The 23,867-nt window shown below is 38.7% G+C and overlaps 1 protein-coding gene and 1 long non-coding RNA gene across 2 annotated transcripts in view; one reads left to right on the top strand and one right to left on the bottom strand.

Moving 5' to 3' along the window:
• Positions 1-6,546, top strand: part of CFAP69 (cilia and flagella associated protein 69) — a gene marked incomplete at its 5' end in the record, with an annotated part of 28,054 nt that extends 21,508 nt beyond the window's left edge. Inside the window, 5 exons of the mRNA XM_009583373.1 lie at positions 195-271; positions 1,332-1,526; positions 2,515-2,601; positions 4,299-4,403; positions 6,370-6,546. Coding sequence (XP_009581668.1) covers positions 195-271; positions 1,332-1,526; positions 2,515-2,601; positions 4,299-4,403; positions 6,370-6,546 — 641 coding nt within the window. The remainder of the gene's footprint in view (positions 1-194; positions 272-1,331; positions 1,527-2,514; positions 2,602-4,298; positions 4,404-6,369) is intronic.
• Positions 6,547-10,471: 3,925 nt separating this feature from the next.
• Positions 10,472-14,688, bottom strand: LOC104072192. Its single transcript, XR_683566.1, has 3 exons — positions 14,448-14,688; positions 11,493-11,889; positions 10,472-10,795 (listed from the first exon to the last, which is right to left on the bottom strand). It is a non-coding gene; the product is annotated as an uncharacterized LOC104072192 (long non-coding RNA).
• Between the last annotated feature and the right edge of the window lie 9,179 nt (positions 14,689-23,867).

The following is a 23,867-nucleotide window of genomic DNA, read 5'->3' as shown; positions in this document are numbered from 1 at the left end:
ATTTATTACAGAGAAAATAGGGTTTTCATCACCAAAAGCCTGCTCAGGATTAGAAGACTGACTGACTCGTGTATGTGTAATGAAGATTTTGCATGTGATTATATGACAAATAAGATGGTGTCTTTTTTTAGAATGTTATATTTCAAGATAAATTCATCATGCTGTTAATACTGACATGATTAATACTCTTTTAGGTTTTGAAAATTTACCTGGCTTATCTGCTAAGGATTTTGTCACACTTGCTATCATACGGCGTTATATTGACTTTAAAGTGAGTATTGTGGAAGTAAGTATTACTACTGTATCTGTGTTTGCAAAAATAGCAAGTATCTCAGGATACAACAGACAAGTAACCCTTCAAAAGCTGTCACCTATGTCACAAATCACCTGTAGTTTCACAGAGAGTGTAAGCCAGTATTTACCATCAAAAGAAACAATCCCACCTCCATCATTGCAGCACTCCCCAGACTATTCCTTTGTACTGCTACAAATGTTTGTGACTGCATAGAAAATAAGACTAGAAACCAATGCTAGTTAAAAATAACTCGAAAAAAATAGTTTTAACTGTTTGCCAGCTCAAGAAACAGGAATGCGCCGAGATAGGAGTAAGAAATTGCGGAAGAACGGGAGAGTAGGACTGCCTCTTTGTGCAGTAAGGTCAGTTGCGGGGGGGGGAGGGGGGAGCGGTTTGCTATTAAAAATGATGTTAAATACACGTTCTCATAAAGGTTTTTGTGTATTTTCCCATCTTTGTCCCCACATGCAGTATCCATCCATACTGTCAAAAGTTAAGAATGATGTGCCTATAGGAAACAAGAACAGGATAACAAGCTTTGTGGGAGCCATCCTGCTCAAAAGATGCTTCAGTTTATGCCAATTTTCTGCTTAGGAACAAAGTCTGTGAGAGCTTGAAGTGTTCAGGAACTAGCAAGACTCAATCTTTAGTTGATAATTCCAGCTTATGTTTATGTCTCATGTTGCATTTTGCTCTGATAATGTGTGCAATTTGAGATTTTAAGAAGCAGCCAGGAGGACACAACACTTCACTCTTGTAATTTAGTATCTTGCAGCTATCTGTATTTCTTCTGAGTTTCTGTAGTTATTAGCATTCCTGTTACTGCTCTGTGGAGTCAAGCTTGGGCTTGGGAAGGCTTAGGGAGGATTATCATGAATGAATTTGGCATAGCATTACTGAAGTCTAGCCTTGCATAAAAATTCTGGGAAGTGAAACAACAATAAGGAGAGAGATTGTTGCTCTGTTATATTTTAAATAATTGGAACTGAAAAAAAGAGATAAATATCAAATAGTGTGGTGTGTGTTTCACACACAGGTTGGAGAAGTTTGGAGTGAGTTGTGTGCAGAACTAAAAGAAGAATTCAGGCCTGTTGCGTCGGATGAGGAAGCCTTGAAAGTTATTTCAGAGATGTCAGAAGATACTGGAAGAATGACTGCTGCTCTGCAGACTGAAGTACTTGAAAGTCAACATCACCAGGAAATCCAAGAGGAGCAAAAAACATATACAAAGGTAAGACAAGGAGTATTTAAACAAGTAAAGCCCATGAAAAGCTTTTTTGTCAACTTATATGAAGATTTTCTTATTATATAATGTTGAGAATTCTGTATGTGTACACTGCGTGAAGATATCTTAATCTGTCTCAGCAGTAAAATTTTAACTTTAAATTAAATTAGGTTAACCTCAGTTCTCCCAGTTTGTATAATTTTGCCAATGTTTAGAGAGTAACACGAAAAAATGAAGCAGTATCATCAGTGATGCATCAGCAATGTTGTAATGAGAAATGATCATTACGTTACTGTAAGAGTTGCACCTGTGTTCATTTGTAGCAGATAATAATTTAAAGTACCTATTACAACTACATCTGCTTCTTAAAATGAAACATAAGCCTCTGTTATAAGCTCCCTTGGCTGAATATTCACAAAGCTTCATTACTTTACAGAGTAGGGCTTTGTGCTTCCCAGCACGCTGAGAGTGAGCAGGTATAGACATTTTCCAGCTTTGGTTATAAGGCAAGCATTTGGCATTTTTGCTCATCTACTGTCTCATCTTCTCCTGCTTTCTGAGAAGTAAGATCAATTAGTCGAGTCGTTTACAATCTCATGCTAGTGTTTTTGAGGGACTGTCATGCATTATGGTGCCTGCACTTTTGTCACCAGAACTGATTCCATCTCTATTATTCAGCATTTGAGAGTGAGAATACACAGAAAGTATTTCTGAAAGAGCTGGGGCTCCCCCTTCTATGTTGGAAGAGGGGAAAATTTGTTTGCAACAGAGAAGGTAAGGCCTTTTTTTTTTTTAAAGGCAGTGCATAAATGAAGTCTTTAAAGGACAAGTACATTACTACAACATTATCATCCAATCTCAAGTGAGAGGGATGAGCTAAGGTAGCCAAAGAGGCATAGGTGAACATACTATCCAAACAGCACAAAAAAAGAGTTCAGGAAAGCTCATGAGAATAGGATTGTGTTGCATCTTGTAAATCTCATTTATATTACAGATCCAAGCTATCCATAAGCAGAGAGAAACGGTAAATAAATCTTGGGAAAATTTCTTGACTCGGACATCAAACTATGAGGCATTGAAGGTAAGAAATCTGAGTGATGGAGCAAAATTTGTATTCACAGTGTAGTTATAATAATTGTGAAGTTCCAAACACATTTCTTAATGAATTATGAGGATATTCAAATAGAAGTTATAGTAAATTTTATATTCACACAGACCTAGAAGAATGAATCATAAGATGTATTGGCAAAGCAATCTTTGATTCTTCTGCTCTTTTATGATTCTATGATTTGCTCTTCTGATTACAGTCATAAATTGGGGATCAACATTGTTTATGCACTTGCAATTGGGGCGGTGTGTGTGTGCATATATATATATATATATATTTGTCCCGAAATTGTTGAAACTGGAAGTCTGGTCATTCTTTTCTTTATTTTTTCTAATACTTCATTCCCTATTTTTAATACAGCAGACATCTTTCAAGATGGGAAATATTTTATAATGAAAGGAGTTTCTTTTAGCAATATTTGCGCTTTTCCAAAACAACATAAAATATATTCGAGTCCTAATTAGGCGATCAGACTAAGCTGGAGAATGAATGAAGTCAGACTTAAAAGAAATGCTTTGGCAGCTGAATTTAATTTTTCTTCATTTCCCAGAGGAGATGCAAAAGAGAACAATTTTCTTCACGTGCAAGCACTTCACTGGCCTGTGGTAAAGATCTATGCTAGAATTAGAAATTTAAAAGGGCCAGAAAAAGGATTTGGAGAACTACAGGCTGGTTAGTTTTAACTGAGTCACTGGAAAGCTGTTTTAGGCACATGAGGGACAACAAGATGATTGGAAATGGCTGTCTTGGATTTACCAAGGACAAATCATTCCTTGGCAACATGGTTGCCTTTTGTGATAAAATTATTAGCTCTGGAGAAGGAGGAAGATGGATGTCATTTCCCTTGGCTTTAGCAAGGTTTTCAGCACAGTCTTGTGTAGCATCCTTGTAGCCAAATTGGGGAGATACGGACTGGACTACATATAGGTGTTATCCACTACAGCTGGACTACAAGTTGGATGAAAAACTGGCTGGACTGATGGGCTCAAAGGACAGTGGTCAGTGATTAAAGTTTAACTAGCAGTCAGTTTCGAGTGATATTCCTCAGAGTTAATTATAGGGTTGGTACTATTTATTATTTTCGTTAATTACTTGGATATTGGATCAGTATGCAACCTCATCACATTCATGCATGACACTGAGCTGGAGGAAGCAATCCATATGCTGAGAGGTAGGATTGCTATTCAGAAGGACCTTGACAAGCTGGAGGGATGGGCTGACCAAAAGCTCATGCAGTTCAGGAAAAGAAAATGTGAAGTCATGCATCTGGGATGTATTAAGGTTGTCATGCATCGGAACAGCCTGGGGACTGACTGGCTATGTAGATGTGTACTGTGTATGGGGTGACAAGCTGAACATGAGGCAGCAGTGTGCTCTTGTGGTGATGAAGGCTAAAAGCACATATGGCTACATGAGAAAGAATATAGCCTGCAGGTCATAGCAAGTGATTATTCCCTTCTCACCCTTGTGAAGCCATGTCCGTTTATTCTGTTTTCAGGTCCCCAGTACAAGAGAGAGTCACAAACCAGAGGGAGGGTACTTACAATTAAAGACCAATAGAATTATCACTTCATTTATTTTGTCATTTTGTTTGTATATTTTCTAACGAGTGCAAATGATACAATTCATTCCGATTAAAACAATTTTTCCTTTTTTCTAACTATCTTTAGAAAGCAAAAAGGCTTCAGGAAAAATCAGTAGAAGCTTCCAGATCTAAATCAAAGACTCAAAACGGAGCAGTCCATTCTACTGATATTAAAGGCCTCGGTACAACAGTAAGTAATCCCCAACGACACTGTTTTATTTTCTTTAATTTTCCCCTTCTGACGTATCCTCAGACAACAGGTAGTTGGTCAGAATGAGATTCAGATCTGCCAATTACTCATAAAATGTCTGGGCAAGATGGTCCCTATGCTACTTGACATGTACCTTTTGTGGGACAGCCTTTCATGAAAACCTTGCTGAGGTCAAGACCTCTTTCATTTATTGTTGGGTAAATCTGTGCGATCCCTACTACATCGGTAGAGGTGTCCTTTGTCAGTAAACATGTTCCTGACTGTCTGCAGATAAGCCGCTCATTGCATCTGCAGAAAAGATTTTTTTTTTCTCATTTCTATCAGTTAATTGAAGTGTGAGAAACTAAAAGCCATTGTTAAGACCTTATTCGGGCATAACAGCATATTTAGATGTTGAGTTTTGACACGGTGGGGTAAGACATGGGAGAATCTCCATTCCAGTCAGTAACTGCTTTCGACCTAGCTGGATGATTTCTCTGTGAGCATCACAGCTAAGGAGGATTTTAGGGGGAAGGATAGCTTCTTGGTTGCTTATAAGTTACTCTTATATGTAAGGAGAAACAAGGAAGAAGAAACATAAGGTGCTGTTTTCAAACTTGCACAAAGGCAAGAGATTGTATTATCATGTGCTCTCTGGCATGAATGAGTAATGACAACTAAGGTGGCTGCATCCTGAAAAAGAAAAGAGGCAGTTCATGTTTGATGTGATGAAGAAAGGAGGAGCTTAATAGGAATCAAGGGGATGGTCTCAGAGTGCTGGACTAGGATTTTTATCAAATTATCTTTGCCCTAAACTTCTGAAAGATATGGAGGGACATATCTGTGAATGCAAGATGAAGTGGGCTGGAAAAATGATTTAGTTACATCTATGTATCAGTGAGACTATTAATCAGCAATATTTTGCAGAAAGTATCAGAAAAATTTAGATATAAACATGAATATTCTGGAAATTGTTAGTAGAAAGAAATACATTGTTAGATTTTATTTTAAAAACTTGGACTTCAAGTTAAGATTATTCATTTCTTTGGAGGGAGAGGATTTAACAAGAAAACATCTTCATGGTTCTATAATCAATATTTCAACAACTGTAGACAAAACACAGAAAAGGTTAGTTCATTTTGCAGAATAAGTGTATTAAGAAAACAAACACATCAGCAACATCAGATAAAATTCCTTGGGTACATTGCTTAGAAGAATTACAAATGACAGATATGGCTGGCGATTTTTTTCATGGAACAATCTTCTTCCCTCCTCTCTGCCAAACACCCTTATTAGGAAGAGATGAAAATTAAGCTAAGATTGTTGTTGCAAACCAGTCAAGGTCAAGTAATCAAACATGTGAGCCACATGCACTCAAAGAGTTGCATTGTTTGTTTTAGCACGTCATGGTTAGAAGATAGAGGTGTCACTCAGGGATTTTTATTCAAAGACCTGAACCTATTTGGTATAAAGTGTAGTAACGAGACTGGAAACTGTATGTCTCTTTCAGTCTTGGAGCTTTCCTGGAGCAGCAATTATAGGCAATTGCATTCTGAGAGAAACAGGGTCTGTTCCCTTTTTTTTCTTTGAAGTATTAATGTATAGTGAAATTCTGAGGACAAAAACTGTGGCTGATATTATATACAAATACAAATAACATTGCACTACAAACTTCTATTGTAATAAAGGCTTGATTTTCTTTTCCTCTATTCCTAAGATCAGACATGAAGGCAGACAAGCAGAGCACATAAAGGTACCTGCTGAAAAACCACTCTGTCTTTTCCTTTGTATTGATGAGAACAGTTTGTGAATTTAGTATAAAGGATAGTTTGAGTGGACCTTGGAAACCTCAGCCTGCATCTCCACCAGCTGAATAATATTTTTGAAAGACAGTTCACGATTTAATTCTCATTTCATTTTAAATGCTAACATGAATGTCAAACAATGCATTTATTTTGTTTTTCAGATTGGATCTGGTCGCTTAGTAACTGTCAAAAGTACACCTCCTCAGTTAACTGAAGGGCCACTGGCTGTTACAGACCTTGCTCTTAGAAAGCTCTCTGTTTGTGAAGGAGCCTTAAAAAAGATCAAAAGAGTTAAAACATTGGACTCAGTCAAGAAAGGTTCGGTACCTGTAGAATAGATAATGTTCTGAACAGTGCTTTTAATATTTAACTGTATGTGTATTTTAGATACAAGATAAAATCTGTTTGTAATGCTTTGATGAATTGCATAGAACATCTTGAGCGTAAAATTATATTTTGTGTTAACTAATATAAACATGGGGATGATTTATTAATAAAGTACCCTGTACAGTATGGTACAAAGGTATGTTGAGTCTAATAATTTTGTGTGCTAGTGTCAGGTTACCCTGATCGACTATCAGTAGGTCCACTATTTAGATTTCCATCTCTTATTGACACATTCCACACATTGCAGTTTAAGTATCTCTTTCTTGGAGCAGGGTGATGAACTTTCAAATAAATACATACAGTTCTTCATTTTCGCAGATACCGTACCCACGTGGTTTTTGTCTAAGTCCATTTTGTTTCTTGAATTGCCGCCTTTAGCATCAGGACTTCTGACTTCTATTCTCTCAGTTTTTATCTAAAGACTTACTCAGGAGCTTGACTGTGCCAACATTTTCTCCAAGCTTGTTGAAGAGACATGCTGAAATGTCGTGCTCCTCATGGGTTTCTCACAGCTCTTGAACTGATCTTACTGTTTTAATTATTTCTTGGGTTATTGACCATATTGTCTCCAATAAGAACTCATCCTCTTCCACCCTAGCACCTCTAGAATACCAACACAAACTTGTGAGCAGCAGACCTTTTTGTAGATGACTCAGTTTCTAAGCTATTGTCTCCTTTCCTAACTTGGGCAAAGCCAGAATTTGCTATATTACAATAGAGCAAGATTCCCTGAGGCTGTTACTTCATTTTAAAACCAGTTGCTATCCAGTGCTATGGCATAAATTGCTGTGACATTGCAAGGGGTTCTGTGACCTACCAGCTCTGGCACGTAGTCTGTCATTTTTGCCTGTAAGCAACATTTTGAGATAAGTACAAGCTTTCACTTTGTTAAAAGCCAACTTGAAAAATGGAAATAAATTTGAGCTAAACAGGTAGAACTTAGTTTCCAACTCCCTTTTTACTTTGTGAAAGAGGGATAGGGGGAGGTGTGTGTTTATAAGCGTTTAAATCTTAAAAATCTGTTTGTACCTGTAAAAAGACATAGCAGTGCTGGCATTAAAAATGAAGGCAGAGATTTTTGTTTAAAAACTGTCTGCTTAAACTCTATAAAAAGGAGAACCCCCAAAAAATTATGAAATAAAACAAAACAGCCATATGAAATGGTACTTAAACTTCAGAGAAATCTCCACATGTTTAGTTTCCAAAGATCAGAAGCATTTTCTTACGGGCAGGTCTGTTAAACGTTACATTGTAGAGTAAGGCAGTCATCTAGTACTTAAGGCTAGAGAAATTAAATCAAGCTATGCTAATTTAATTTAATTTTTATGCTGGCCCTTTGCTAACTGATAATTTTTAAGTATAATCTAGTTTCATTATGACATTTTTTTCCCAAAATTATGTGCATAAAGTTTTAAGTATGTTTTATTAAACAAGCCTGTATGTGTACTTCTTGCCTGCCTGCCAGAAAGGTAAACTAAGGTATATAGAAATTATCTAGCTAAAGTCCTCTGTGTCAAGTAAAGTCTTGCTCATTTATTTATGTTTATATTTCTCTGACAACTCTTCAGCAGCCATGCTGCTTTATTACTATTTTAGAGAATGTGAAAATGTATCTACACACTGGGGCCACAAAACTTACGCTCCATTGTCTTTGCACAATAAAATCAAACAATAAATATTTGACTAGGAGAACAAAGACTGTGACGCTTAGAGGATTTTTTATATGCTTGCATACATGTGAATTTGTGGGTGACTCCTTACTACTGGCAGTAAGGCACTGGGCCATTTTCCCAAAAAAACATACAGGACTCATGTAAGTCCTTCCAATTTCTGAGCAAAAGCTACAGTACAGTGTAGCCAAGGTATGGATATAAAAGATCTTTTAACTGGAAATCAGTTTATATTTATGCTTATGTAAAAACTTTAAATCAGGCACAAAGTGAGCCCCACAGCATTCCTCCCCCAACTGCATTGTGCTTCTGCTACAGACACTCTGATGTTGCGGGCAAGTAGCTGCAAATGCTCTTGTTAATTGTAATAAAGACTGGAGAAGGAAGGGGACAGAATTTCCCAAAATGCTTCCATTTATACTTCATGAATGAATACTAACACAAGGCTTCACAGCAGCATAGACAGCATTTGATTCTGCCAGCCAGCCATGGACCATGGTCTGGCTGTCAGGGGGGGAACCCAAGAAAACAGGGCTTGCTGTTCCTGCTGTAACCCAGGGATGGAAAGAGAGGGAGTGCTGAGAACTGGTGGAGGAGAAGATCCTCCCATTCACTATTAATCCCTCTTGTAGAGACCCCAAGAGTAGCCAGCTGGCTTTCCATGGCTCTGTCATAGACAAAATAGGTATGTCCACCTGGAATTTATTTTGCTGCTGCTGCTGCTTATGGTGCTGCATTCCTGTTGTTCATAATCACCTGCCCCTTTGGCAGACACTGCAGGGTGACCGTGGCAATAGTGTTCAAGCATTCTGGAGCCAGTTATGGTGGATGCTAAGCACTGTTGTCTCCTATAGAAAACTAATTAAAACAAAGACTGAGGAAAGATGGAGCTTTTAAAACTGCATAGGATACCTTGCTCTAGGTATGTAGGGAATATAGGGAACATTACCTTTAAAATGTTATTATAGTTTCACACTTCTGTAGGTGATGAATAAAATTATTTGTAGGTGTCAACAAGGGGAATTTATTTATCTGGTTTATGACAGTTAAAACACTTTATTTGTTGCACAGTTACACAGCTTTGTAAACTGGATATTGCTGGAACAGATTCAATGATGGCTCTCAAATAGCTGCTCATCATGATGGATCAATTTGTGAAACTGCTGAGTTTCTGTGTGTCATGACTCCCTCTATTTGCTCAAAAGAAAAGGTGTATTTAAAATATTTTTTGTATCAGGAACTTACAGTGATATTCATGGGTAAGAGAAATGTCTCACTACTTTTGTACCCTCTCCAGAATACTGTAGGAGTATTTTACAAGATGCAGTTCAATATTGTATTTACCTAAATGAACATTTACAAATCTATGAGAATTGTTGGGTGTTTTACGAACTATGTATGAGCTAGGCATTATGTGGGATGGATTTCTTGTAACTTACGAAGGTTTGTATGCTGTTACTGTGTAAGTACTCTTTCCTACAAAAATTAAACCCAGTTGGGATCTCATAAAAGGCAACAGGGACTGAACAAGCTGCGTTGCCCAAGGAGTAAAGCAGAGAACAGTCAGCATCTCTGAGTGTTCCCATTTGTTCTCAGGCTTTCTGTGCTCAGGAGAAATGGATTAATTAGACGGTTAATCTCCCTGAATTACCTTACCCATGCTGGATGGCTTCTTATAATGGGAGTAGTAGTCAAGCCAGTCTCTCACTCTTTCAAACCACTTGATGCATGGGTCTCTTCTCAACTGTGATGTTGCCTGCTATGACAGGAATGGGCTGTATCACCCTATTTACCTGTATGAATGTGTACATAAAGACCAGTCTTGTGTAAAGTACTGTTCTTAATGTAACATAGCAGTGGTTTTGCAAATAATGCTAATAGACAAGAAAATTACTATTCGGACCTTGCTGCATAGAAAAACACTTGAATTAATCCATAGCCTAGACTAAGCAGTGATCAAATACAAAGTTTAGACTACACAGGACATTACAACGAGCATAATCCTTCCCTTTAGCTTGATGTCACATTTTTTTGCAATTCTTAAATGTGAAGTTGATTATATGTGCAAGACGCTGTATAAAATATGTTTGTTGACACATTCTCCATTGCTTAGCGTATAAAAATATATTGGGTTTCCATCAAAATTAACTTTTAAAAAAGAGAATTATTGGAAAAGATGAGCCTCTACAAAAATAGGACACTGGTTCAGACTTACAAGCTTACCTGAGAGAACAAAGGCGTTGACTCAAAACACAAAAGCATTCACACATGCAGTGGGAAAAAGGCAACCTTGGTAGATTGCAAGACAGGAAAGCAAAAGTGACAATGTGGGAGCTCACGTACTTATCAGTTTAGCAGTGATTAAGTACTTTATACAGAGGAAAAAAAAAAGGTTGAACCATGCCAATGGATTTGTCTAAGCATCTACAATACATGCTGTGCTTTTGTGCTCCTTCATTTTGATGTTGCCATGCTGAGGCATCTTCATTTTCTCCCCTTTTGGCCTAAAATGGGTTGGTGAAAGCGGACCCTGCAAGATTATGAAAGAAAGGTAGTTATTTTCCGAGCAATATGGTTAGGAATGCTAGGATTAAATCATCTCCAAGTTCAGTCTGGAAACCTAAAACATCTGACTCGGTACATCAGAAAAAAGTCTATTGCTGAGGAGAAAGGAAGCACACAGATCTAGGATTGGTTAATACAATATAAAGCCAATCACCTATATGATGTCTGATCCCAGACCATGATGACTAGAATTTGTCACTGTCTGATGATTCACAGTGACCACAAGATCACATTATGTGTCAATAGTTTTAATGGGAAGAACAGTGTTCAAGCAGTCAGGGATTTGAGCTTCCCTTCTCACAGAAAGATGATTCCCCAACGTTGAGACTGAAGTCCAAATAGCAGGAAACTTTTAGTATTGTAACGTCATTTATATGCACACAGTGACAAACAGAGAATGCAGCATCCATTTCCACACGCTCCCACATGCATACCCAACAGTTTTTACACTTTGTTAAACATAGAAATGTAGTCCCCTAACTACTTTTGACTCACATATTGTGAAAGTAGCTACCATTAAAAGATGCAAATACTTTTGACAAGTAGAGACAGAAAACTGGAAATTACTATATTGAGTTGTCTAGACAATCAAGAACAAGGATGGAACAGTGGTTCAGTTTAATGTTAGTACATAACAGACTAACACCATATCCTGTAGTTACCTTCTAAAGTTCTATGTGAGTATGTGGAAGAATATTTGGGAGACATTAATTGTCTTCTGCCCATTCCATGGGATCTTGAGAGCACACAGTCTACATACATATCCCAGAAGTTCTGGGCTAAATCATTGAAGAGTTCATTGTGCTTGGGTTTAGGGGATTCCTTTAGGAACATCATGAAGTCCCAGAGAGCAATGACTGTATCTGCTACCTTGAGTTTCTTCATTTCCACCAGTCCATGGGACGACACCTCCCAGCACTGATGGTCAATCTGACCCAGCCATAGAGGAGTTTCTTTTTGATAGTCTAGATTGGCATAAACTAAATTCAGTATCAATATACAGCCCAGCTGAAGATACCACCTTCTTTTCCATACAAATTCCATACTCCAAGAAGATACCTGAAAGAAAGTGTATAAAAATCACAGTGATTCCGCCATTATGTAGTTCATTATCACATAACTTCCAAGGATACCTCAAGAGATTATTTATGCTTCGTGGTTCTGCATGATACTTAATTCTTACAGAACAATATTTCTTATCAAACCATGGAATAAATACCAGTCAGTGAACCCTAATGCTGGAGTTAGGTTTGCACCTAGAAATTGTTAATGCTGTTTAGAACATGAAAACTTGAAGCAGAAAGTTTGAAGTGATCATAGCCTATGTCAGAACTGATCCTTGAGCTCAAGACTTCTTCCCTTAAACTCCTGTGCTTAGATCATCAGTAAAATCAGATTAATAGCAGATGCTGAAAGAATCCTAGTGGTATGCTAGTTTAAATGATTGCAAACCAGTAACAGAGTTAACTGTTATAAATGGAACAGTCCAGCTCAGAAAGGTGGTAATGAAGGAATAGTAAACCAGACCGTTACACTGTATTGGATGAGCGTAGGCAGGTTATGAACTTACTCAGTAGCTGTTGCAAGACCAGAAAAAGGCATGTTCCTTTCTGACTTATGTTAGAAGATTAAGCAAACTTTTGGCACAGTTATTTCTAGCATATATGCAAAACACAGAAACTATCTGGAGAACTGGAGATGGAAAGAGTAATAACACAGGAGGCATAATGAGAACTTCAAATGCTACAGAATATGTAGTCATTATTATACATGGATTCCCTCTGGAAAAGCTGCAGTTTTCCTGTGATGCATATTCCATATTCTTGAAGCAGGTTTAGACAGAGCATTACTAACACACCTGATAATTTTTTTTTCTCAGTCCTTCCTATCAAGATAAAGTGCAGTGGAAAAGGAGAGTAAAAATAAAGGGGAAAACAACAAAGAAAAAAAAGACAAGTGGACACAGGAAGAAGTCTGAAGAAAAAGATGACAGTCAAGACTCTCAGATAGTGCCCCTTATTTTGGTGTCCTAAAACAATTCCACATCAAATAGTTGGTGCCATGCTCATTCCCACAGTTTCCAATCCCCTTGCCAATTCAGAATGTAAAATACAAAAAGGTTTTGTGCAGATAGAAGGCAATGTTTCGGGCAACTGTGCAAATTTTACTGGGAACTTGGCCAGAATTGCAAGTGTGCTCTCCCACTCAGAATATCTTTGGGCAATGGCAATATGAAAAGTTAATCTATGATGTCTCCAAAGTGTTAACACACTGACGTCCTCTCTGCAACTCCTACTGATGCAATTAAAGAGAGGATAATCCACAGGCAATACAATATATAGTGAACTGTCTATAAGAAGACAGAATTGAGGTGACACCATGGAGTTCATAGTCATACCAAGTTGGGTCAGGAAACAGGACAGCCTGAAATAGGCCCTTTTGCTGTGGCCTCAGGGTTCTGGGATGATTTTTAGTTTGAATGTGCCATTACACTGCTGCAGCCATCTGAGGTCCCTAAACTCATGTATTCCTTTACTTCACCTTCAGGACTCAAGGGAATGAGACAGACAGATACCCACCAACCTAAATCCTTTCTAAAACTTCACTTGCTAGCTACATTTCAGCAGGCAGCAGGATTACCTGCCTCAGCATCCTGAGAGCTTATGAATATGTATTCAATTTTCTCTTCCTTGGGTTGTTACATTTGCTGGTTTTGGCTGGGGTAGAGTTAATTTTCTTCACAGTAGCTAGGGCTATGTTTTGGATTTGTGCTGAAAACAGTGTTGATAATACAGGGATTTTTTCGTTACTGCTGAGCAGTGCTTACTCGCAGTCAAGGCCTTTTCTGCTTCTCACCCCACCCCACCAGCGAGCAGGCTGGGGGTGCACATTGGGAGGGGACACAGCTGGGACAGCTGACCCCAACTGACCAAAGGGATATTCCATACCATATGACGTCATGCTCAGCATATAAAGGTGGGGGAAGAAGGAGGAAGGGGAGGATATTCAGAGTGATGGCGTTTGTCTTCCCAAGTAACCGTTAGGCATGATGGCGCCCTGCTTTCCTGGAGATGGCTCAACACCTGCCTGCCAATGGGAAGTAGTGAATGAATTCCTTGTTTTGCTTTGCTTGCGTGCCCGGCTTTTGCTTTCCCGATTAATCTGCCTTTATCTCACCCCACGAGTTTTCTCACTTTTACCCTTCTCTCCCCCATCCCACACGGGGGAGTGAGCGAGCAGCTGTGTGGGGCTTAGTTGCTGGCTGGGGTTAAACCACAACATTAGAAAACTGGCTCCAGCAAACAAGCAGGGATGGAAATGCTTCTCACTTCTACTTCACTAGGCACCAGCATTTAGAGGAAGGACACGCTAGCAAATTAGCTACAAAGTAGGAAAACGGCAGCCAGGAAGCCACTAACATTTTGAGTTGTTTCAATTTCATGGTTTAATCCAGCTAAAAACTAAAATGCTAAAGGTCCATTTGAACACCTCAAACAGGAGAGGGACCACAACAAGCCTCACAGAGACTCTGAACTAATAACTCCTACTACTCAGTACAAGACAGATGAGTTTCACAAAGGCAGTAACTAAAGAGCCACAGTAGAAGTTATACTTACAGCGTTTCTGTGATGAGATGAAAAACAGTAGCCTTGAAACAACAGTAGTCAGTCACTTGGAGAAAAAGAAAGAAATTCCCGATCGGGCTGCAAGTGCCCGGCAGCTGCTGGATGCTCCGAGGATGCCGGGATCACACTGCACAGGGACGACTCTGCCACTGGCAAAGCAGCAGCAGCAGCGTGAACTCAGGTCAGTGGGAAAGGCGGGAGGGAGCTGTGGCTGTGGCAGCCCCACCTCTTTCTGCAGCAGGCACTGTCCGCCGAGCCCGGCTGGGTCTCACCTGGAGAGACTGCGTTTGTACGGGTGGGTGGCTGTGTTTGGTGAGGGAAGGGGAGAGGCAGAGGGCTCTTAGAGGGACAAAAGTACAATGGGTAACAAATCTTCCTCCAAATCAGTAACATGAACGCTCTCCCCATTTTATAAACCCAGGTTTCCATCTGCAACCCTGTCTGCCCACCAGGGCACACACCCCTCAGAGACAACATTTCAAAATAATGGAAAACGGACGTACAGCCCAGAGTTTATAGGCACAATGTGCATCCACTATTCCAGTTCCCTTTTTGTAGAAACTCCTTGACTTGAGATTGATTTTACACTATTTTTTAAAATCTCCCATAACTTGGTTGCCAGGGAGGTTTTCGATGCCGTTTTATTTATACTTGACAACATCCCGCCAGAGGCTGGCGCCAGCGCCCGCACTGCGCGATGGAGTTCACATCCCACGTCTTCCAGCCAGCAGCAGTGCCGGTGGTTAAAGACACTTCTTTTCTGGCGTTTTGTTTCTGGCCAGTTATTTTCTGTGCTAAGGAACTAGGCTCACGTTTAGAAGAGCTCCGTTTCCTCGAAGAGAGAGAGAAGCTTACGAAGGAGCTTACTTAGATTTCTTATTATTTCTTCCATACATGTTCTTATGATACACCAGTTGTGATGTCTCATCAGATACTGAAATGTAAAACCGAAAATGAGAGAGAGAGAGTCTTGTTCCAGCTGCTGTGGGTTTTTCGTGTGTCTACATTTTGTGGGTTAATGAAGCCAGACCCAGTAGACTATATAAAATAACTTCTATATCCTGCTAGCAAAATGAGGTTAAAACCACCATTTTCATTGACAAGGGTGTCAGGGAGTCCAGAGCATTAAAATTTGTAAAAGGCCTTGAGATCTTTTGATGGAAGACGATTTATTAGGGCAAAGCCTGCTCTGAAGGGCAAATTTCTTTCCATAAATTTGCAATTCTGTTTCTCCCTCAGTCCTCACAACTCCATACTCAGTGAGTTGGATTACTGGACCCTGTTCTAGGTATCTATTGTGCCTAATTCGGGACAGGTTGCCCAAAATTGAATTCTACAAGGATGAGGATTATTACAGCTATCTTGTCTTACATAATTAAAGCTTAGATTTCTCAACATGTACATTCAAATCACCTCTTAGATCACCAACGAAAATGGATTGGGTCACATTCTGAAATGCAGATTATTTTTGAAAGAACTCCTCATACATTGCATACATGCTTTTTAAACTCTCCAAGGAGACTTTCGTTTTCAAAGAAGGCCATCGGTCTTTCACCTTCAAAAGCACTTGAGTGTATTCAAAGTCTGTCAAAGTAAAACCATCAGCAGCCAACATCATTAAACTCGAAGCATTTTTGCAAATACACTGAAATTCTGTGCTTCTTTCTAACCTGCTGTGGTTTGATGTCATTATAATGCCGTATGTAGCTGCCCCTCTGTCACAAATTCCTACAGCTGGGGATATGCAACAAAATCAGTTATGAAAAATGGCAATGCTATCGATCACGCCTCAGAAATGGTTCAGGATTTCTGTGCCCACTTCTGCACTAAAGGATTGGATCTGAAGTCCCCCACTTTACTGGTGTCTCATTGCAGCTCATCACTGTGCAAGGGAAGAGAGTTCATAACCTGAGATCTACTGCATAAGGGATGTCCCAGTCATTTCGCTATTGCATATAATGGAAGGAAGTTGTTTTCTCTTTACCTGCTGAAGGCTGGAAATGGCTCTCACCAGGAGAAAAAGTCTGGGAGTTCCTGTGGCCCAGCGCCAGCGGTACCACAGTGGTACTTAAAACTTAACAAGTGCTCTGAATGTCATTGGTCTGGTGACTGCCTCACAGAAATTACATCTTTGTAATGGCTGTTTGAAGGTTCACAGCAGATGTCAGGTATCTGAGGCACTGGCAAGACTTGGGCTCCCCCACAACTTCGCTCCTTCTCTTCTTTAATAAAGATACGAAATTTCAAAAGGCTACTGTTCAAAGTACAATGAGAATGCTGCATCTGGCACACAGCAGGAAATCACTTCACTCTGCAACAGTGGGTCCATGTAGAAATCAAACCTCACTGAATCTATGCACAAAACCAACAGCTCTCTTCAAGGTTGTGTATATAGTTCGACATCGGTAACTCTTCTGTACGAGATGTTGCCTGAAGGAACATGGTCTGCTCTACAGCAGGCTAATGTAACTAAATTGCAGCTGCTCCTTTCTTGACTTCAAGTGTCACCCAACAGCTCAGGACTGTAATTTAAACTTTATTTTTCTGTGCAGAACATTACCACATATGAAAAATAATGTACCCAGAATCATGATGTCTGAAGCACTTAAGCATGTAAAAGTGGTAACAGTCCCAGTTCCAGAGAACCTCCTCTCTCTAAAGGAAGGCACGGCTGATGAGAACATAGGACAAATATGTAGTAAAATTGGGTCTATTAGAGTTTCACAACATGCTTTTGTGGAACAAGACATGACAGGAACAGCCTGTTCTTTCAAGTGAAAATTTAGTAATTTCTGTCATGAAAACAATGTATACAGTATTTAAAGGCAAATACAAACCTGCCCTGAAATGACAACATTCAGAATAACTAGCTATCTTCTGGAAGCCTTGCCAGCTGAGCAATGTAAATACTGTTTCAAAATCTTGTTTCAAAAAAATAAGCCATGTTTGAACCTACACAGCTATATAAAAGAAAATATCTGGAAGACTAGAATATAGTTAGCTTATCTCTGAACTCTTTGTATCATTGAAAGGAGTTAAAGCTGCATTAGCTGTAATTACTCCTTGAAATTCTAAAGCAGCATTCATAACCAAGGAGGTGAAAGCAGTAGGAAGGCTGTACAAGTAACCCATCTTTAAGAAAGCTCCTTCATATCATCCATCAAAATAGCTTTCAGTAAGTTTTCAAGTTAAGAAAAGCTTTTCCTCTTTCTGTTTGCTGTATGCACTACCAAATTTACTAGTGTGATTAATCTCACAGTGAAACAGCCAAAATTTCAAAGGCATTTAAAGGCACGTATAGAAGTGAGTAGTTGCATAGCTGCTTGGCCACTGCATCAATTCCTTCTTGTCATTTCATTCTCACTTAAAACATCTAGGCGTAGTAGTACAGGATACTGGTGCAAACATAGTGATTCCATTCTACTCCAACAGCCCCTGATGGCAGCCCACAATCCCTTTTCTTCATCCTACAGATTTATTTTTATCACGCTCCTCTTGCTTTTCCTAATCTAGTTAATAGATTCACCATTTTTAATCTTAAAATGAGGTATTGCCAGAACACAACTATAGAAATCAAAATGCTAAGGAACAGATTTTTCTTAGGAAAATCCTTTCAAATAAAAAATTCTCTTTTTAAAGTGCCACCTCATCAATGATGTTCTCTTAAGGATCTATTTATGTGAAAATTCTTTGATAATATCTAAAAATTCACCTCCGCAAGTGAAAACAGTTCTGAAGGCTGACTTTCATATTTCATTTTCCCTTATGGTATTATGCCAGTCAAGCACTGAGGGATCATCATCTATGGCAGAATGCCACCTGGAACAAGGATGAACCCATGAATTTAAACTGACAGAGATCAAAATTATTGGTAACTAATAATCCTGCAGGGTGTTACATGAAGTTTGTAGGATGGAAGCACCTTGAAGACAGACACCAGTTGTGTTTATTAGGTAAGTATTGTTACTACAGTTTCTATTTCAGAACAGGTAAGGTCAAAGAAAGCCAATCTCTGATCATCTTCCTAAAATCTAATGTACCTGAAAGCTATATAAAAGCTTGAGTTGTAGGTGAAAGCCCTTAAAACCGGAGACCCTGTCCACATACTTGGGAAAGCAGATTTTTTTCAGCTGGTGACTAAATATAAATGGGATTTAGAGAAAAATTTAGTTGTGTTCTCCATTCTGCAGGGATTCAGAAAGAATTCCAAAGATGCAGCATACACCACATGTAAACCCACAGACTCCAGTACAGCCGTTTCACACAGTAAGTTTTATGAGATGGGATTGAAGACAAAAGTGGCTATTTCTGTGATTTTGAGTTTTTTAATTGATAACCAAACTTAGGCAAAATAAAATGTTTCCCTCAAAATTCTTCCAACATCGATAGTTTTTCAATAGCCTGAGTTTTGAACTGTTGTACTTCAGCTTATTCTTTTTATTATTGCAGTTGATGTACCTCCATCTAGTGGCACTTTGTCGTACTGAAGAGCGTATCCTTGGCATTGGTTAAATCTCTTCTTTGAAATTTTTTTTAAAAATAAAACTGTAAAAGTAATATATCAATTTTTTAGAACAATCTGGACCTTGGATATGTTGGTGTAGTTATTTCTTTCAACTACAAAGACCTTTATGCCAGCTTCCCAGCATTGCAATGAACCGTTGTGTACATGTTCTGAAAGGCAAGGAAAGAAAATTGACTTGCATTTTTTAATTATTTCGACTCTACTTTAAAACAAAGCTATGTTGCTAAAATATTTCAGCTTAATTTTTAAATATTTCCACTGAAGTTAGTTCTTACCTAGACTGAGAAAAAACAGCACATAAAGTACAAATTTAAAAAAACTGCTGCTGGAAGCTTTAAAATTGTTGTGGAAAGAGATTTTACGGCTTCTTCTTGTTAGAGTTGATGACAGCACACTACCTAGTGATTTATATTATGAGAGAAAAGAAACAGTGGTAAAACTATGATTTGATGTAGCAGTACCCTTGTGATTTTCAAGCTATCATATACAAGTACTTGAAGTACACAATGAGAACAGAAAGAGCAGGAACGGAAGCATTATTTACCATGAAACTCAGAATATGCATTCACTATGTATAAATCAGTTTGGAGAGTTTTAAAATGCTATCAGTCTTTTGTATGACTGAATTATAGATACCTCTGTGACTACACATTTGCACACTCTTACGTAAACAGGATTCACTGACGGTAAAGAATTGAGTCACCCTCTGCATCACTGATTAGCAGCGTCTGAAATAAAGAAATAACAGAGTGATGTTCTATGATCAGGCTTGACAGTGAAGTGCTCACAGCCCTGTTACTTCAGTTCAAGTACAGCACACCCACTAGTGATTAAACAGCCAACACAAATCAGAAGAAAAAGATGATAGAATCAGTGCTGCCCTGGCAAAACAGAGTGTCTCTTCAGGTGATCAGATACATTTTTGAAGCAAAGTATTTAGAAAATAAACCATCCAAATATCCTCCAAACTTCAGAGTTTTAAATGATTCAGTTTCAATAATTTTTAGCATCCTGCATGTGTGATCATGTACTTACTAGTATAAAAGGTTCCAGAAAATGCACAATGGCACATTTCAAATGAAATGTTACTTAATTCCCTGCTGGTATGAGCTTGTTGGCATGAACTTGCTCAGTGCTGAAATAAATCTAGTGTTATGTCAACTCACAACATACATAGGAGACCAGTTTTTCTTTATTTCTCTTTTTTGAGGTTGAGTTGTGGATTGATTACGTGAGTTGAAATAACATTAGTTAGTAGCTCTGCTGGCATCTCTGGACCAGTCTACACATTAACCTGTTGTTGGATTTGACCTCCTGCTGTGTGTTAAGGAACTTCAGCACACTGAATATCAGGCTTTGCTAAGTCGACAAGCTACAGACCCCGCTGCTCTCAATAGTAACAATTCAACAGTACCAAATTCAATCGCAAAAGCGGAACAAAGCATGAAAACATGGGGTAATTTGATATATACTTGTACTGGTATCCAAGGAGAGCTCAGGGCCTATGACTTGATCCTTGAAGAACTTTGCCGATAACCTTCTTGCCATCTGCAACTTCCCCACGCCTTCTTCATCTCACTTAAAAGTTCTTTTGCTTATCTCCTTTTTTCTATTCTTTTCTATATAATGCTGACATCATACGCTTTACTGAGTCACAGTAGCACGATCTAACTTTTGCATATGTAAGGACTTCTGAACCTTGCCTACTATTCAGATCGGACTGACAAGTCCTTCCCATATTATGAACCATAAATCTGGACAAAATGTTCTGCTATTTGTACTATGAATTGGCATGGTAACACAGAACAGAAAGATCCTCCTGAATGACAGGGCCTAGTTCCCTGCCGCTACAGAAAGCTCTGTTGTACAATCGCCCTCACAAATTTATCAAGCGCCATAAAAAACAGATATATTTTTGCTCCCACTAATTCCACGGAAAAGCTGTTTCAGAACTTGATTGCTGTAATGACTAGAAACATTCTTCTAATTTCCTGATATATTTATTAATGAATAGTACATATCTGTTTGTTCTTGTGTCAACGTTGCCCTGCAAATTAAATGGTTTTCATTCTTCATGTTTACTTTCCTGATATATTTATAGACAGCACTCGTATCTCCTCTCTGTTTTTGTTTTATTGAAGTAAACAAGCTGAGCCATCCTAAAATCTGTTTGTACTAAAGGCTCCCAAGCTCCCTGGTGATGCACCTAACCTCCCTCTACCCCTTTTTCGGTTCAACCTCAGCTCAGCTATAGAACAGTTAATTAGAAGTTTTCACAGTACCCCAATGAGATTTCACCAGGGCCTTAAACAATTACATTAATACCTCCCTAAATGAAAATACATCTCCTGAGATACTCCCTGTACCTATGATGATTCCTAACTATGTATCATTACCAGATTTCATCAGTATGTTCTTACTGATTTTATCAGGGCTACTATAAAAAATATCAAATAAGACCATCCTAAAACCAACCCTTTAAGCCTGACATCTTCCTTTTCAACCTTATTTGTGGCTATCTCACTTCACAGTTTCTCTCCTAACCCCCACATTCTCATTCCTTCCCAGGTGATACCATATCAAATGTTTTATCAATAGGGTATTAATAGGCAAAGTTGAGTTTTTCCAAAGCTTTGCATGAGATTGAGACCAGGCTTCGGGGCCTGTGGTTGGCCAGGTCACTTTCCTTCTTTTCAAAGAGAAGCAATTACAGTCCAGGTTCAGCCCACCTAACTTCAACAGAGAGAGACGGGGATCCACGGGGGGCCATTCATTATGTGGCTTGTCCTCTGGAGACACCTCTCACCACCGAGTATAGAGGGAGTCTCAGCCAACAAGCCTCTCAGCTAGGATCCCTCAGTTAAATGCCTCACGTACAGGGCCAGGCCCACGTTTGCTATTTTCCAGTCATCTTACAACATTCTTAACAGATCTGTTCAAAACACTTGATGCTGGTTTTTACATATCACCTGTTTCAGAACTGCAGGTGTAGTCCCCATGATGTGAAAGCATGACATGGAGTTTTGCATTTTTTGCTGTTGTAATAATTTCTGTTCTGCCATTCACATGATCCATCTTGCCTCTCTCCACGTGGTGAAACCACTTTGGCACTGAGGAAAGGCATACTTTGAATTTGGGGGATTTAACTTAGGCTCATTAGACGACAGTCACATCTTCTCCTGCTCTCCCATTTATATCACTGAAAAATCTTCTGCTCTAAAAATTCTGTATGAATACAAGTTGGTAGAAATTAGAAGTATTTTTAGCTGAAACAGAAGACGTAGTTGATTGATTGGTAAAAATAACACAGAACAGCAGAAAAAAGCACGTCAGTAATAGTCAACAGAGTGAAAAACTTTTGAATGTATTTTTTCCATACATGTAGGTGGAAAGAAAAGGTTCATAAAGGGGACTAAGGCCTTCTAAAAATACTACTAAAAACTCTCATGGAATATAACACTTCAACACACACACACAAAAAAATTTCGTACTCTAGTATCTTGTAAAATTGTATTCAATTGAAGTATGTTATTTTATTCATTCATCGAGATCATCAAATGCCATCAGGAGTAATCACTCTGAATGACAGCCACGCTTCTTCTGTTCCTTCTTCTGAATAATCCAGTTGCAAAATAAAGTTTGCTTTTTTAAATCAGAGACAGAAGTGTGGGTCAGCTGAAAAGCACAGAATTAGGAATTTGGATTTTTTATTCATTCTTCCCTGATTTCTTTTAAAAATATTTTTGTTTCCTAATTTATGTCTAAAGTTTTAGCAAATTGAAAGTTCCTTTACCCTAATTAACTAATGAGTATGTAGAACTATATATAGATAAGCTTTTAAAATGTAGGTATTGGCCTAACTTTTATAGTGTACAAAATAAAGCAAAATTACAGCAAACATAAAGACCAAACAATAACATGCACGACAATCTAACTATGTAACTACTATTTTGCATATATTTTGTAAATCCAGTTTCCAAATCTGGTGTCCTAGGCCATGAAGCAACTAAGAAACAAAACTAACAAACAACTAACAAAAACAAATTTACGTTCTTAAAATGGCACTGGACAACACTCACATGTTCTGATACATTCTGGATTCTGCTTAAATGTTCTGTTGGGCCATTTAGCATGTATATGGCACAACACTGTTTTCTAAATCGTTTATTATGTAAGATAAAATCCGTTGTTGAACTTAGTACTTTTTAGTATTAAATTACTGTAAATGGTAATGATTCTCCTCAGGTAGCCAACAACTGCAACTGAGAATATATGACCTTGTATAAAGGCTGTAACAAGGAATAGAAGAGTATTTACTTTTTCATGAGCATTTGTGCTTTAAAAAAAAAAAACAAACCCACCAAAAATATGCTCGTACTGTCTCAAAAATACTTACCTATAAAATAGACTTGTGAAAGAACTTGGGGGCATTTTTTTCACCAATTTTACCCTTCTGACCTTTCTAATGTCATGATTTACAAAATAATTTCTCATTTGTGACTATAAGAAATGCAAAGCACTATAAGCCTTATTAAAGCCATGTACTTTCAACGTGGTCACCCTTATCCTGGCAACCAGCCTCATTGAAAGGTCAGGCCCCAATTTCTTGAGGAAGAGCACATTAGCAATATGACCGACAGGCTTTAAAGGGTCCGACTCTTGTTGGCAAAGCCAACAGGACAGGCTGTATCTAATCGGCGTACAGCTTCCAGAACACGCTGCCGGAAACTGCGGGCCTTGCCCGAAACTTCGCAGCTGCGGCAGCCGGGGCCTTGCTCTCCCCTCAGGCCTCCCTGCCGAAAAGCCCTAGCGCTTCTCAGCTTGAGACGCTTTGGGGGCAGCGAGGCCTGGAGCGACGAGCTGACACGTTGCAGCAAACCAGGCCT

This window comes from Fulmarus glacialis, unplaced genomic scaffold (assembly GCF_000690835.1).
Source record: "Fulmarus glacialis isolate BGI_N327 unplaced genomic scaffold, ASM69083v1 scaffold28208, whole genome shotgun sequence".
NCBI lineage: Eukaryota > Metazoa > Chordata > Aves > Procellariiformes > Procellariidae > Fulmarus > Fulmarus glacialis.
Note: the sequence above shows the minus strand (reverse complement) of the source record. Positions and strands in the feature narration are given on the sequence as shown.